The sequence below is a fragment of the Primulina tabacum genome, chromosome 3 (genome assembly GCF_025594145.1).
Source record: "Primulina tabacum isolate GXHZ01 chromosome 3, ASM2559414v2, whole genome shotgun sequence".
In the NCBI taxonomy this organism is placed as follows: domain Eukaryota; kingdom Viridiplantae; phylum Streptophyta; class Magnoliopsida; order Lamiales; family Gesneriaceae; genus Primulina; species Primulina tabacum.
The window spans coordinates 28630282-28645485 of record NC_134552.1 but is presented as its reverse complement, the minus strand read 5'-3'; the positions used below and the strand labels follow the sequence as shown (position 1 = coordinate 28645485).

At 37.5% G+C, this 15204-nt stretch overlaps 1 protein-coding gene across 1 annotated transcript; it reads left to right on the top strand.

The window, feature by feature from the left end:
* The first annotated feature begins 1288 nt into the window (after window positions 1-1288).
* LOC142538638 (uncharacterized) lies at window positions 1289-2296 on the top strand. Its single transcript, XM_075643952.1, has 2 exons — window positions 1289-1540; window positions 1607-2296. The coding sequence occupies exons 1-2, from the start codon at window positions 1289-1291 to the stop codon at window positions 2294-2296; spliced, it is 942 nt and encodes a 313-aa protein (XP_075500067.1).
* The last annotated feature ends 12908 nt before the right edge of the window (window positions 2297-15204 follow it).

The following is a 15204-nucleotide window of genomic DNA, read 5'->3' as shown; positions in this document are numbered from 1 at the left end:
CACCATACATATATTATCATGTGAGCACAAGGAATGAAATTCCACTTACAACCACTTGGAACCTAGAATATATCTCTTGGTACACAACCTACAACAATAAATCATGAAATACACCATCAACATCTCAATAATCATAAACCCATAACAATTAATCCATAAATCTATGCCTTATATCATTAAAATCTCGAAAACACGCTTTCACTATTCATCGACCGCAGGTGCGCTCCAACATGCACCGTGGGTGCGGTGTGCCTACGGCAATACAACCAAAATTCTGAAACTGACGACCGCGGGTGCGGTAAAAAACTTACCGCGGGTACGGTGCCTCCACCGCGAGTGGGGTAACTATCACACCGCGGGTGCGGTGTCTGTTCGGCAATCCACCAAAAATGCTGCAATAAAGACCGCCGGGGCGCTGCTCAAATTACCGCGGGTGCGATCTGGTCTCAGCCAAAACAAACTCTTATGCAACTAAAATCGAATCGCAACGCTTATACAATACAACTACCATCAACTAATATCAACAATGCCACAAAATAATAATAACCAACAATACTATGACCCATAATCACAACTCTTAACATCTAAACCAAATAATCCATAAACATACGAAAACTTAAACTATACCGTTCACCAGGCTTGGCTATTACATATTTTAAATAAAAATATGATTTTTAAATGCATGTGGATATATAGGTATTATTTGTTATCCATGTTTAGAACGTGTTGCGTCTTTAAACTCACTAGGTTTGTATGATGCAGGATTGGTATTTTTGGAGGCGGTGACGATTGAGTCGATCGAGTGCAGCATTACACACCTGAGGGCCTTTATGTTTCCGCACTAGCTTATTAAATTAAGGATTTAAAGATTACGTTAATGATTTTTATTAGAGATATTTTATACTTTATTTTTATTGTTAGTTATCTTTTCAAAGGTCGAGTTAGGATTTTATTTTATGCACTTGAGATTTAAATTGTTAATTTATTATGATTCATGAATATGCAAAATTATTTTGTTTAGTAATTTAGAATTTACGATTTAAGATTAGAAAAAAATTCGAGGTTGTTTCAGTTGGTATCAGAGCCAATGATCCCCAAAGGGTTGTGTACTGTCACTCCGAGAAGCTCAAGAAGTCACGCCTCATATATGTGAGTTTTTTCTGCTTTATATTTTATATGCTTAAAATTCTTTAAATGCTTATATGATACATGATATACATGTTAGTTGCATGCTGCATGAAAAATTTTAAATGCATGTTGGTTACGTGGTTGGACGACGTGTACAGAGATGCCTCCTAGAAGGATTTTACGTAGGACTGATGAGGTTAGACAGGAGGAGAATATTCCACAGCCTCCACTTTGTCAGGATGCTAGTGCCTATGTACTAGCCGGTATGGCCCGTTTTTTTGAACAACATGTAGGGGATGGAGCAAGGGTTAGACCAGAGCCAGTTTATGAGCGTTTTAGGTGGATGCACCCCGATGAGTTTCATGGCACTACTGATCCATTCGTTGCTGAGGGATGGATTCGATCTTTAGAGGTGATTTTTCGCTATATGGTCATGGCAGACGCTGACCGAGTTTGATGTACCATTTATCTGTTGAAGGGCGACGCTTCCTTATGGTGGGAGGGAGCAGAACGAGGAGTGAATATGATGACGTTGACTTGGGAGGAGTTCAAGAGGGTATTCTATGACAAGTACTTCACATCTGATGTTCGTTCTAGGCTTAAGAGGGAGTTTATGAGTCTCCGTCAGGGGGATTGGACTGTTGCCGAGTTTGTGCAGAAGTTTGATAGGGGCTGTCACTTTGTGCCCTTGATTGCCAACGATGCTGCTGAAAAATTACGACATTTCCTAGATGGCTTGAAGCCGACTATCCGACGTGATGTGATGCTTAGCGATCCTATTGACTACACTACTGCCGTCGCCAAAGCTTTTAGAGCCGAACAGTCACTTAATGACATAGATTGGGAGATGCAGCGAAAGAGGAACCGTGCTCGGCAAGCTAATCATAGTAATAATAAGCCTTATACAGGATCTCCTAAGCAACCAGAACCACCAAAACCACAAGGACAACCACCAAGAGGGAATGTTCCGAAGGCTGATGAGAGACCACTGTGCAAGGAGTGCAATCGTCCACATTCTGGCAAATGCATGTGGGGCACCTACAAGTGCTTCAATTGCGGAGAGTTGGGGCACAAGATGGTGGAATGCACAAAGCCTAGACAACCCATGACTGGAAGAGTCTATGTGATGCAAGCTGCAGAGAATGAGACAGAGCCGGCACTACACTGATTTCGAGGTAACCTAGCTGTTTAACATTTTTTCGATGCTTTTCTTGCATGAAATATTAAATTGGGATATGGTAATGGTTTGGGATATTGAAAAACTTAGAAGAATAAGGTGCATAGACTACTTGAGCTTGATTTAGGGGTCGACTTTGGGAAATTTTTTGGGTTAGAATTGCAATTTTCAAGATTTTGATGACCAAATTGAAAAGTAGGATTTAAGTTAGAAGTTAAGTTTGAGGTGAATAAGGGAATCTTAACTTTGCAATCATCAAGTCAAGGAAAATTTCGAGGACGAAATTCTATTTAGGGGGGGGGAGGGGGGGATTGTAACGTCCGAAAAATCAACCTACGTAAACCACATGCATGAAAATTATTTTAATTGCTTAATTGTTTTATTTAATTGATTTTAAATGCTAGCATGATGTTTATTATATGATAAATGTATGATTACATGATTAACTGATAATTAACATGATTACATGAAATTAAAGATTTAACCCGAATATTCGAAAATAGGCAGGGAAAAGGAGATCGGGGACGACCAAGACAAGAACATGTATTTTTATTTAAATAATGGCAAGGCTTCCTAATATGATTTAAAAAAATGATTTAATTTTTCTAAAAATGTTATTGTTCGAATTATTTTACGAGTCCAGCTCGATTTTTCCCGTTAAGCCGATTTTGGGCAAACAAGGAGTTTTAAAAGATTAAAAATTATTATTTTCAGAGAACTTATTTTATAAAATTTTATTATCTAATTAATTAAGTGTTATTGAGCCCAATTTTATTAATTTAAGTAGGCCTAATAATCCTTAAGTTGCAAGCCCAAAACTAAAGCACATTTATCATGCAAATTAAAATTATAAATAAGCTACCTAGGCTTTGAAAACACCACAATTCTTAAACCTAGCAGCCAAAATTCACCTCCAAGCACACACATAATTTTCGAAAAAATAAGGAGAAGGAAAGCTTGTGTTCTTCGTCGCCCGTTCGCCCTTCCTCGCCGACGATTGAAAATTCGAGCGTTATAAACGCAAAGGCACGTTTTCTAAACCTTTTCAAACATCATACAAATCATAATATGTGTGTTTTAAATGTTTATGCTTGAATAAAATAGGTATTTGATAATTTTTATGGTAAAACGTTTATACGGCGTTAGGCTGCAAACCGTGGGGCAAAAGCTAATAAGAAGGGCCTTGAGTTTTTTTAAAAGGTGTGTGTATGCTTGGGTGATTCAAGTGACTCGTTGTGTTGCATGGGGGCTTGGGGCTCGACCAGGGCTGGCGGTTGGGTCCTAAGGGTCATGGTCTAGGTCTGATTTGGGTCCTACGACGGCTAGGGTTCGAGCTAGGGGCTGGGGAAGAGTTCGCGTGAAGTGGGACTCTCCCCCATGCGCGGCGCACAGCAGGGGCTTCGGGAGAGGGATGCAGCGGGGCTAAGGGCAAGCTGCGTAGGTCCATCAAGGTCCAAAGGAGATGGGCAGGGGTTGGGCCAGGGGCTGGAACGGCTGGGCTTGTGGCTGGCTCGAGCGAAGCAAGTGATTGTGGAAGTAAGCGTGCGCAGGCTGCTGTCTGGTTTCAGGTGGCTTGTGCACGCGGTCAGGGGCTGGGATAGGCTTGAGTTTGGTTTGGGCGTGGTCCAGGGATGGTGAGGGTTGTGTAGGATTGGTGGTGGCTCAGGTTGAAGTGTCCTAGTTGGGTTAGGAGTTCTAGAGGCGCTAGGAGACTCACGCTCAAAACATCCAGAATTTGGAGTCAAGTTTCAGGTGGGTTTGAGCGAGTTAGGGGCTGGTAATTTGGTCTGGGATGGGTCAGTAGGGTCCCTAGGTGGGTTGGATATAGTTTGGCTCAAGGTGGCTCGGGCGTGGCTCGACTAAATTGGGAGATGGCTCGGTGTGTTCGATTATGTGTCAATTTCGAAAATATAAGGAGGAAAATTGAATCCATGAGTTCACTGGTGTGGCCTGATGACTTGGAAGTGTAGAATAAATATTAAAAATGTTATGTTTAAAATTTGGGATCAAAATATGGAGTTTTGGGATTTATCCGGGATTTTATCGCCGCACAAAACGCTAAATAAAGAATTAATTCAAAAGCCTAGTTTTAAACTTCATAAAATTATGAAAAAATTATATTTAAGCTTAAATAATTATTTAGAATAATCCCATGTCATTAAATTTGAGAAAAAGATAAATTCGAGAATTTTTACGTCCAGGGTCAAAACGGTCTTTTTACACTTAGGAAAATACGAAAACGCTTGGTAGCGTTCCGAAGGACCATAATGCATGTTAAATGATATTATATGATTTAAAATGATGATTTTGATTATAATATGTATTTTTATGATTTATGGTAAAGCTGTACAATTTATACTGTTTAAAATGCTATTTTTGGAAAGCTGTCTTATTTTATGATTTTTAAAGAAAACGAAAAATATTTTGAGGGACGTGAATTGACTGTGACAAAAGATATGATTTATGATATATGATTTTGTGGGGATAACGTGAGGGAAAAAGGCCCCAGAGGGAACCCATTTACGGGAAAAGGCCCAGAGGGAACCCATGTTTGGGAAAAGGCCACTGAGGGAACCCGTTTATGGGAAAAGGCCCCCGAGGGAACCCCAACGACCGTATTTTCATGGTGGAGCCTAGTGCACATGCCCATGGACCATGTGGAGCTAAGACTGTAGTCGACCAAAGAATAAAAGCTAGTCACTTTCAAGGATCAAACTTCACCCAAAAAGATATATGATTGCAAGCTTATGATAAAAATGATTCTTATGATATATGATTTATGATGAGAATTAAAACTATTTTTAAAATGATTTATTTATGCTTAAAGCTTATTTTAAATGATTTTTATAAAAGATTTATTTATGCTCAAAGTTATTTTTAAAATGATTTTACTATTTATGATTTATTTATGCTAAAATGATTTTTAATGGTTTATTTATGTTCAAAAGTTTATTTTAAATAAAAATATGATTTTTAAATGCATGTGGATGTATAGGTATTATTTGTTATCCATGTTTAGAACGTGTTGAGTCTTTATAATCACTAGGTTTGTATGATACATGATTTGGTGATTTTTGGATGCGATGACGATTGAGTCGATCGAGTGCAGCAGTACACACCCGAGCGCCTTTATGTTTCCGCACTAGCTTATTAAATTAAGGATTTAAAGATTATGTTAATGATTTTTATTAGAGATATTTTATGCTTTATTTTTATTGTTAATGATCTTTTCAAAGGTCGAGTCAGGATTTTATTTTATGCACTTGAAATTTAAATTGTTAATTTATTATGATTCATGAATATGCAAAATTATTTTATTTAGTAATTTAGAATTTACGATTTAAGATTAGAAAAAAAAATCGAGGTCGTTTCATCAGTTGTGCTAAATTCAGTTGTATACTGTGAAGCATTTTGTAAACTAAAAGTTTCAGTTTTGACAGTGTTAAGTCCAAACTGAAGTGGGTCTGTACAAACTTTTGTATCGATCAAAGTCTTTTAATGAATATCATATCCTTGTGATAGAAGGGGTGACGTATGAGTGTTTGAAATATCCGAACATCCGTAAAATCTTATGTTCTTATTTCAGTTTTTATTCTATCTATTAGTCAGTTTTATTCCGCACTTTATTGTTAACTGATTGATATTGACTGACAAGATTCCGAGTATCATTTTATCAATAACTGAACTCAACTTTCGAAAAGTTTATAAAAGTTGTGAGTGTTTATTCAACCCCCTTCTAAACACTCTTTTAACCAAGTATTCGATTCTATCAAATAGTTTGTAACAATAAATTCATGGAACACTGAAATTCAATGAGAAGAATGTTTTTGTCCTTTATACCTTGAACCGTAACGTCCAAAAGTAAATTCACATAAACCATATGTATGCAAATGTGCTAAATTTCTTAATTGTTTTAATTGATTTATTTTAATGCTTAAATATTACATATTGCATGATTAAACGATTAGATTGCAAGATTTCATGGGAATTGAAGTTTTTATCCGAATATTCGATAATAGGCTGGAGAAAGAAGATCATAGACGAATAAAATAAATATTTTTAAGGCCTGTTAATATGATTAAATTTTTGTAAAAATAATAGAGTCCAAATTACTCTACGAGCCGAGCTCGATTTTACCCGGAAAGCCGGTTTTGGGCAAACAAGGGACTTTTAAAGGATTCAAAGTATTATTTTTGAAAACTACTGTAACGTCTACCGTTTTAAAAGTGCGGAAATAATTTTTTTTTAAAAGCTCACATTTTGAAATTATGCATTTAAATAAATTGCATGCATGCATGCAGTCCTACTTAAAAATATCATTTAAAAATAATCATAAGTAATTACCAATAAAAATATAACATAGCAAAAACGAGTAAAAATCCTAGCATCAAACAGTAAAATAAAACAGCGTATAAAATACACATATCCTTTCAAATCGTAAAATCATAAGTGCGGAAAACATGAGGTCCTCGGGTCGTGTCGCCCCACCAGGTCTGCCTACTCAGAGTCCAGCACCTCCAGTCCCCTTGATATCGAGCTCATCTGCATCACACACGCCTAGTGAGTCTAAATACTCAACACACCTGTACCATAAATAACAAGTACATATACATGGAACACAGCAGTGAAAAATTACATACTAAACATACATTTCATGAACTTTAAAAGCGTAACATAAACATGTCGTGTAAATTCATGACATGTCAAAACAGCTCATCGTTAATCATCATTCATCATTCAACGTTATCATTTCCTTTGGTGAATTAAGCTCATTAGAGGTGACTATCGTACATCATCATTTACGATGGATCCATCATACATAGAACCGCGGTACCCGGCGGCTGTCGGACATCAGTGAGAGGATTACCCATCCACTGTGCCTAGGCCTCATCATCATCATTTACATATACGTCTTATGCATTTACAAATACTTCGATAGTCACAACTAATTCCCATCATTCAAAAAAATCATCATTTTCATCACTTATAAAAATCATGCACTTATGCAATTTTTCTTAAATCCAAGCATGCAACGTATAATTCATAAAATCTTAAAAAACGTGAACATGATGCATAAAAATTTAAAATATGGTAAATTTGTGCTCAGGGCGTTGCCAGGACTAAAATCTCACATCGGGTGCAAAATGATCATTTTGCCCCTGGAAACCCAAAATTACCGTTTTACCCCTGGACCTCTAAAATTTGACCCGAAGCTTACCCAACTCCTTAAAACATCCCAAAAAATATTTTTAAGCATTCCTAGACGTAAACTAGAGCCCATTACAACTTAACCGATTTGTTTAAAACTTGAACCGGGGTCCCGGTTTTAACCCAAATCGACTCGAAACCTAACCAAATTTTTCCCAACTTTTTACCATACTTAGTACTCATCTAAAAGGCCCTAAAACCATCAAAATTAGACCTTAAACATTTTGAATGGATCCCTGAACGGCTGCTGGAAAAATCCAGCAAGTTACTAACCGTAACTCTAGTGCACCGAATTCACGTTTTAACCTTCCTAGACCGAACTATCGATGACCAGCCCAAGACCAGCCACTCCTAGCCCTTGACCAGACCCTACAGGACCTTTTTGAACCAAGCCTATAGTCCCATGCACCCCAACCAACATGCCCGAACGCTAGCTCCCACTGAAGCTCCTCCATGCGCACACAAGCTCTCAAGCCTTCGATCCTAACCTAGCCTTAGACAACCTCGACCAGTCACTATGGTTCACGATTTGGACCCTCCAAGGTCTGCATCACAGCCTGAACAGCCCCTTGCATGACCTCCTCAACCCCTAGGCTGTAACTCCCACTTCCTCAACCTTGGTCACCAAAAACCCAACCAAAAGCACACGACCACTTAAGTCTCCTACACCAAAACTCTACATGTGGGGCCCCGGGTCCGACATCTAATATTAATAATTATAAATGTAACAAACCAAACGATTTAGTAAAATACATAATATGTGGTTCACAACCCGACATAAACATCATTAAAATAATTTAAAGGTCTCAAATGTTTGAAATAAAAATTTTAACATGTCAAAATAAAGTAGTAAACCAAAGTAATTCAAACATCATCAAATTACACCTAAGACCTGAGTATCCCACTCTAACTCGTATCTCCTCGCCTGGAGCTGGACTCTGGCATCCCTCGCCTCGCCTCTCCAACCATCAAGCACATGAAAACAAGAGATAGCCGACGTGCCGATGAGTATAAATCCAGTATGATACAATCAATAACATTTGAGATTTAAAATGACAAATAGTTCATATAAAATTCATAAATATGCAATATAATGCAATGCATGATCAAAAGCTGTGGCCTATCAATAAATCTCAAGATCAAGTGAATCATCTGGTCATAGGGTACCCAAGGGAAGAAAATCCCCCAGAACATCCACCGACTCATCCACTCGAGGTGGGGTGCTATGTTCTACAGTCCCAGGACTATGGTGCGCCTTTAGAGAGTGTTCAGGCCATAGCAGCGACCTCCGCATATACTATGCCAACTCAACTATAGCCCCATACGTCCAACAAATCAATAAATCAAGGCGACCTCCGTCATATCAAATTTGAATCGACAAGTGGCTCAATATGCAATATAATGATGCAAATAAATATCATCATCTCGACATAATAATAAACTCATCTCAAGACAACAATCATTATCAAATCACAAATAATTCATCGAGCCATAGAATTTTCAATTTAAAATAAAAATGATACTTTTACTTCGTATGTTACCGACCGTAAAATACTTTTAAAATGTTGCCAAAAAGAGATTGAAATATGTAGTTGAGAAGTCTTGAACCTCTGAAGTCTACTATAACTCAAGAACTCGGATCATTTATCAAAACAGAGCAGTTTCTGTAAAAAAGTTCATAATTAATTCAATACTGCTTCAAATCAAGATCTACAAATTGGATATGCAAGAAAACTCAATCTTCAACAATTATTCTTCACAAAGTTTTGTCAAATAAAGTCATTTACCCAGTAGTTCATAATCTGAAACATACAACATAATTTTCACGAATTCTGCGTCAATACATTTCTGCCACACTTTAGTAGTTTGAGCATAACTTCTTCAATATCCAATGGAATCAAGCCATTTTGGTATCTTTTCGAAGACAAGAAAATTTTCTATAATTTTTATTTGAACATCAAATTCCGAATCCCAACCAATAAATCTCAGAATTCGAATAAACAGAAGGCATGTACACAAATCTGCACAACTCGGAAATCCAGACCATTTTTAGTAAAAATCACGTATCTCTTTCAATTCTTCCTGAAATTGAGTGATTCAAGAACCAAATCGAAGCTAACTTGATTATCTACAAGTTTGATGAAGACCCTAACTCCAAAATCCAAGTACAACTGTCCCATTTACACAAAATACAGAAGATGTAGAAATTGTTCTTTGCACATAAACAAGAAACCATTTTCATATCCCTTTTACATTCAAACCAACTCAAATACAACATCTTCAACATCTTAATATCTCAAATATGAACTCAAATATCAATTCTAAACTTCAATCCATTTCCAAACTTGAATAAAAATTGGAAATACTTACATCCTCGTGAAGCCCGTGATGAGAGGATCACAAATCTACCTTCATTTAAAAATTTTCTTGAGCAAATCTCTCTTAGATTTAAGAAGAAATGTAGAGATGGAAGCAGAGGAAGGTTTTCAATGGAGAAGAAGGAGAAAAATGATTGGAGGAGGTGAAGATGAGCTTACATAGTCAATTTTCGCGTCTGTAGCGCCACAACGCCACTTTTCAGCGCCTCAGCGCCAAATTTGCGCAACTCTAGCGCATAGGCGCTATTATTCTCGCGCCGCATCGCTTGAATAGTAACTGATGAACAATAATTTTTTTTAAAATTCGGGCATTACAATTCCTCCCCTCTAAAAATAGATTTTGTCCTCGAAATCAAATAATCAATTTCAAGTCTACGATGAAATCATCAATACTGAAAGTAAGGCCGAGAATAGAAGCGTACTTCATTTGAATAACTCTAGATATTTATGTCTCATATTGTCTTCTAATTCCCAAGTTGCCTCTTCGACACCATGTCTGTTCCACTATACTTTAATCAACGATATCAATTTATTTCTGAGTTGCTTATCTTTTCTGTCTAGAATCTGAATTGGTTTCTCAATATAACTTAAAGTCTGATCTAACTCAACCTCGTCGGGTGGAAGTACATGAGAAGGATCTGGATGATATTTCCTCAACATAGACATATGAAAAACATCATGAACACCTGATAATGCAAGAGGAAGAGATAATCTATAATCCAAATCACCAACACGTTCCAAAATATCATACAGACCTAAGAATCTCGGTGATAATTTACCTTTCTTTACAAATCTAATTATATCACGGAAAGGAGATATTTTTAGAAAAACTCTGTCACCTTTCTCAAAAATCAACGGTCGTCTCCTGATGTTCGCATACTTAGCCTGCCTATCCTGAGCCGCTTGCATACGACTTGGAATCAATTTCATCTTCTCTGTCATATCTCTTATCATATCAGGTCCTACAATTGGTGCTTCAGATAAATCGTCCCAATACAGAGGAGATCGACACTTCCTGCCATATAGTGCTTCAAATGGTGACATTCCAATGCTTACTTGATAACTGTTGTTATAAGAAAACTTTACAAGTGGTAACAAATCTTGCCAACAAATACCAAAATCCATCACTACAGCTCTCAGCATATCCTCTAATGTATGAATATAACGTTCTAACTGTTTGTCTGTCTGAGGATGATATGATGTACTCAAATGCAAACTAGTACCAAGGGCCTCTTGTAAACTCTGACAAAAATGAGAAGAAAATCTGGGATCACGATCTGATACAATTGACATAGGCACACCATGCAATCTGAAAACTTCTCTGATGTACAATTTGGCCATCTGATCATGCCTATATGTCATCTGATAATGAATGAAACATGAAGACTTGGTTAATCTGTCAACGATAATCCAAATTGCATCGCAACCCCTTGACGACCTCGGCAATTTCGTGACAAAGTCCATGGTGATATGTTCCCACTTCCATTCTGGAACCTTAAGGCTACGCAAAAGACCTCTTGGTCGCTTCCTTTCTGCTTTCACTTGTTGACAATTCAAACAACGAGATCCAAATTCTGCTATGTCAGATTTCATTATTTTCAACCAAAATTGTTTCTTCAAATCATTGTACATCTTTTTACTTCCAGGGTGTACACAGAACTTACTGCAATGAGCATCACGCAAAATATGTATCCTCAACTCTAAAATAGTAGGAACTACAATACGATCATTCACAGACAAAATACCCTCATTATTGACCAGAAATTCTGATCGATGTCTTTATTTGACGAGTTCAATTGATTTATGAATGCTTTGATATAACCTTTGGGCATCTCTAATTTTGACAAATAATTCTGGCTCTGCATGAATCATAAATACTCTTACAGGTTGAATATCTACCACAAAATCCAAACCAGAAAGACAACATTCTTCTACTAGATCAGAAATACTGCTAGTGATCAAGGACACATTACATACTTTTCTGCTCAAAGCATCAGCTGCTACATTTGACTTGCCTGGGTAATATTTTTTTCACAATCATAGTATTTCAACAAGTCTAACCAACGCCTCTGTCTTAGGTTCAGCTCCGCTTGTGAAAAGAGGTATTTCAAACTCTAATGATCCGTGAATATCTCAAATGTCTCCCCAGACAAGTAGTGACGCCAAATCTTCAAGGCAAAAACCACTGCTGCTATTTCCAAGTCATGCACCGATGTGAAGCATCAGTGTGCACTGTAAATCCTCCTACACCTGATGGGATAGTCAGAACTGGAGCACTAGTCAATCTCTGCTTAAGTTCAACAAAACTAGCCTCGCATGCTTGCGACCAAATAAATGGTGTATTCTTTTGTGTCAACTGGGTAATTGGCCTCACAATATGTGATAATCTTTCAATAAACCTGCGATAATAACCTGCCAAACCCATAAAACTACGCACCTCAGGAACTGATGTCGGTCTAGACCAATTGATGATTGCCTCAACTTTACTCGGATCAACTGATATACCAGCACTTGAAATCACATGTCCAAGAAAAACCACTTTATCCAACCAAAACTCGCATTTGGATAATTTAGCATACAACTTTTCAGTTCTCAAAATCTGCAAAGCAACTCTCAAGTGCTCGGCATGCTCAAATTCAAATTTTGAATAAATAAGAATATCATCAATGAAGATCACAACAAATTGATCTATGTACCTTTGAAACACACAGTTCATCAAATCCATGAATACCGCAGGTGCATTGGTCAATCCAAAAAGCATAATAAAAAATTCAAAATGTCCATACCTGGTACAAAAAGCAGTCTTAGGCACATCTGCATCTCTAACTTTTAACTGATGATATCCAGATCTTAAACCAATCGTAGAATATACTGAAGAACCCTGCAAATGGTCAAAGAGATAATCAATCATTGGCAAATGATACTTATTCTTTACTGTGGCTTTATTCAACTGTCTATAATCGACACAAAACCTCATAGACCCATCTTTCTTCTTCACGAATAAAACTGGAGCACCCCAAGGTGAAAAACTTGGTCTTATATTTCCTTTAGCCAATAGATCCTCAAGTTGTTCCTTTAGTTCCTTCAATTCAATTGGCGTCATCCTATAAGGAGCTCTAGAAATAGTCTGTGTACTTGGCATCAACTCAATGTTGAAAATCTCTCGGACTGGAGGAAATCCTGGAATTTCATCTGGAAATACATCTAAAAATTCACTAAAAATTGGAATATCTGTCAATTTAGGTACTGACCTTGAAATATCAATTGCATAAACCAAGAAACATTCTGCTCTTTTATGCAACAAACGAGTCATGGACAAAACATTAATCAAAAGAATCTTAGCTTGAGAACCCTTACCATAGAATGTCCAGTGATCTGTCATATCGGGCCTAAAATTAACAATCTTCTGTAAACAATCTACAGTAGCGCTGTATCTTGTCAACATGTCAATACCAACTATGCAGTCAAAATCAGACATCTCCAACACAACGCAATCAAGCTTAATGACATTATCCTCATAACGAAATTCACAACCACTTATCATTTCAGCTGACCTCATCACTTTGCCCAGTGGAGTAGAAATAGATAATGTAGATGATAATGGCATAGAATGCAATGTGACAAAGTGCTCAGCTATGAAAGTGTGTGATGCACTGGTATCCATTAAAACATAAGCAGGATAACTTGAGAGAAAACAATTACTTGCAATAACATTATCTAGAGCATTATGTGCCTCATCCTCAGTGAGTGCAAAAACTCGGGCCTGCTATCTAGGTGGTTGCCCGACCATGTGGCTACCACTCTGTTTGTTCTGACCTGACCGATTTGATTGCTGATAGGAATGAAATGTAGGGGTCTGACTGTTCTGGTGAGGTGTCTGTTTCGATGATCCCCCACTCTGAGATATATCACTGTCACTGTTAGGACACACTCGAGCATAGTGTCCCACCCTGTTACACAAGTGGCAAGCTCCCGAGACTCCTCTACACTGATCGGTATAATGTCTACCACCACACTGACCACAATTCGGGCCTGAATAACCAGTACTCTGAACTGAACCATATTGTCTTGATCAACTAGAACTCGAAAAATTACTGCCATGTCTCTTGAATTGCTTGCCTCTAGCCCTAAATTGTTCTCTGGTGTTGCCACTGTTACCGCCACTATTACCCTGTCTGAACTGACGTCGGAACTGTGGCTGTTGGGGTCGTTGCATATACTGAGAACCTCTCTGTCTAATGATTCCGATTTCACCTCCCTTGGCTCGATCAAGAGCCTCAGTAAAAGTATTAGGCCTTCCGGTATTAACCAAAGTAAATATATCAGAGTTAAGATCATTTATGAAGTGATCGGCCTTAGCTTCTTCATCGGATGCTACATGAGGCGCAAATCTCAGTAAATTCGAGAACTTAGCAACATAGTCCTCAACATTCAGATTTCCATGATTTAAATTTGCAAACTCGGCTCCTTTATCTTACCTATAAGAGGTAGGAAAAAAACGCTGATAAAATTCAGATTTTAAGATATCCCAGGTAACAATTGTACCTTGACCCTCTAAAGCTTTCTTTATCATGATCCACCAACTCTTAGCAACATCCGATAAATGATGAACAACTAACTTGATTCTACGATCATCTGGATGCTCAAGAGATTCAAATAACTGATCCATATTTTCCAACCAGTTCTCACACTCTAATGCATTCTCGATACCCTTCAACATCGGTGGGTGCAAAGACTGAAATCTGGCTAATAGTATCTCCATCGGAGTCGGAGTTATATCCATCTGAGTATGAGTAGCACTGCCCTGATCTTGTGCCACTGGTATATTCTGTCTAGGTCTACCATGACCTCTACCTCCAGTAGCCATGTATGATATACAATAGATCAAACACATATAAAATCACAATATCATAATCATCTCAATCTTGTATAAATTATCTCTGGCTTTCGAGACTAAATAATCTCAAAAATCTCGAATAAAGCTCAACAATATAATATCTCAATTATAATCATGTATTTCACATTATGGCACAGTAAAAATGCTAGCTAATATATCACATGATCAAGCAATTCGGACTGACTCGATCTACCGTGTTCTCAAATATCTTAGGCTCTGATACCACCTAATGTGGGGCCCCGGGTTCGACATCTAACATTAATAATTATAAATGTAACAAACCAAACAATTTAGTAAAATACATAATCTATGGTTCACAACCCGACATAAACATCATTAAAATAATTTAAAGGTCTCAAATGTTTGGAAATAGTTTGCTGAAAACTTTACTTACAGATTGGACATAACTAAGTCCA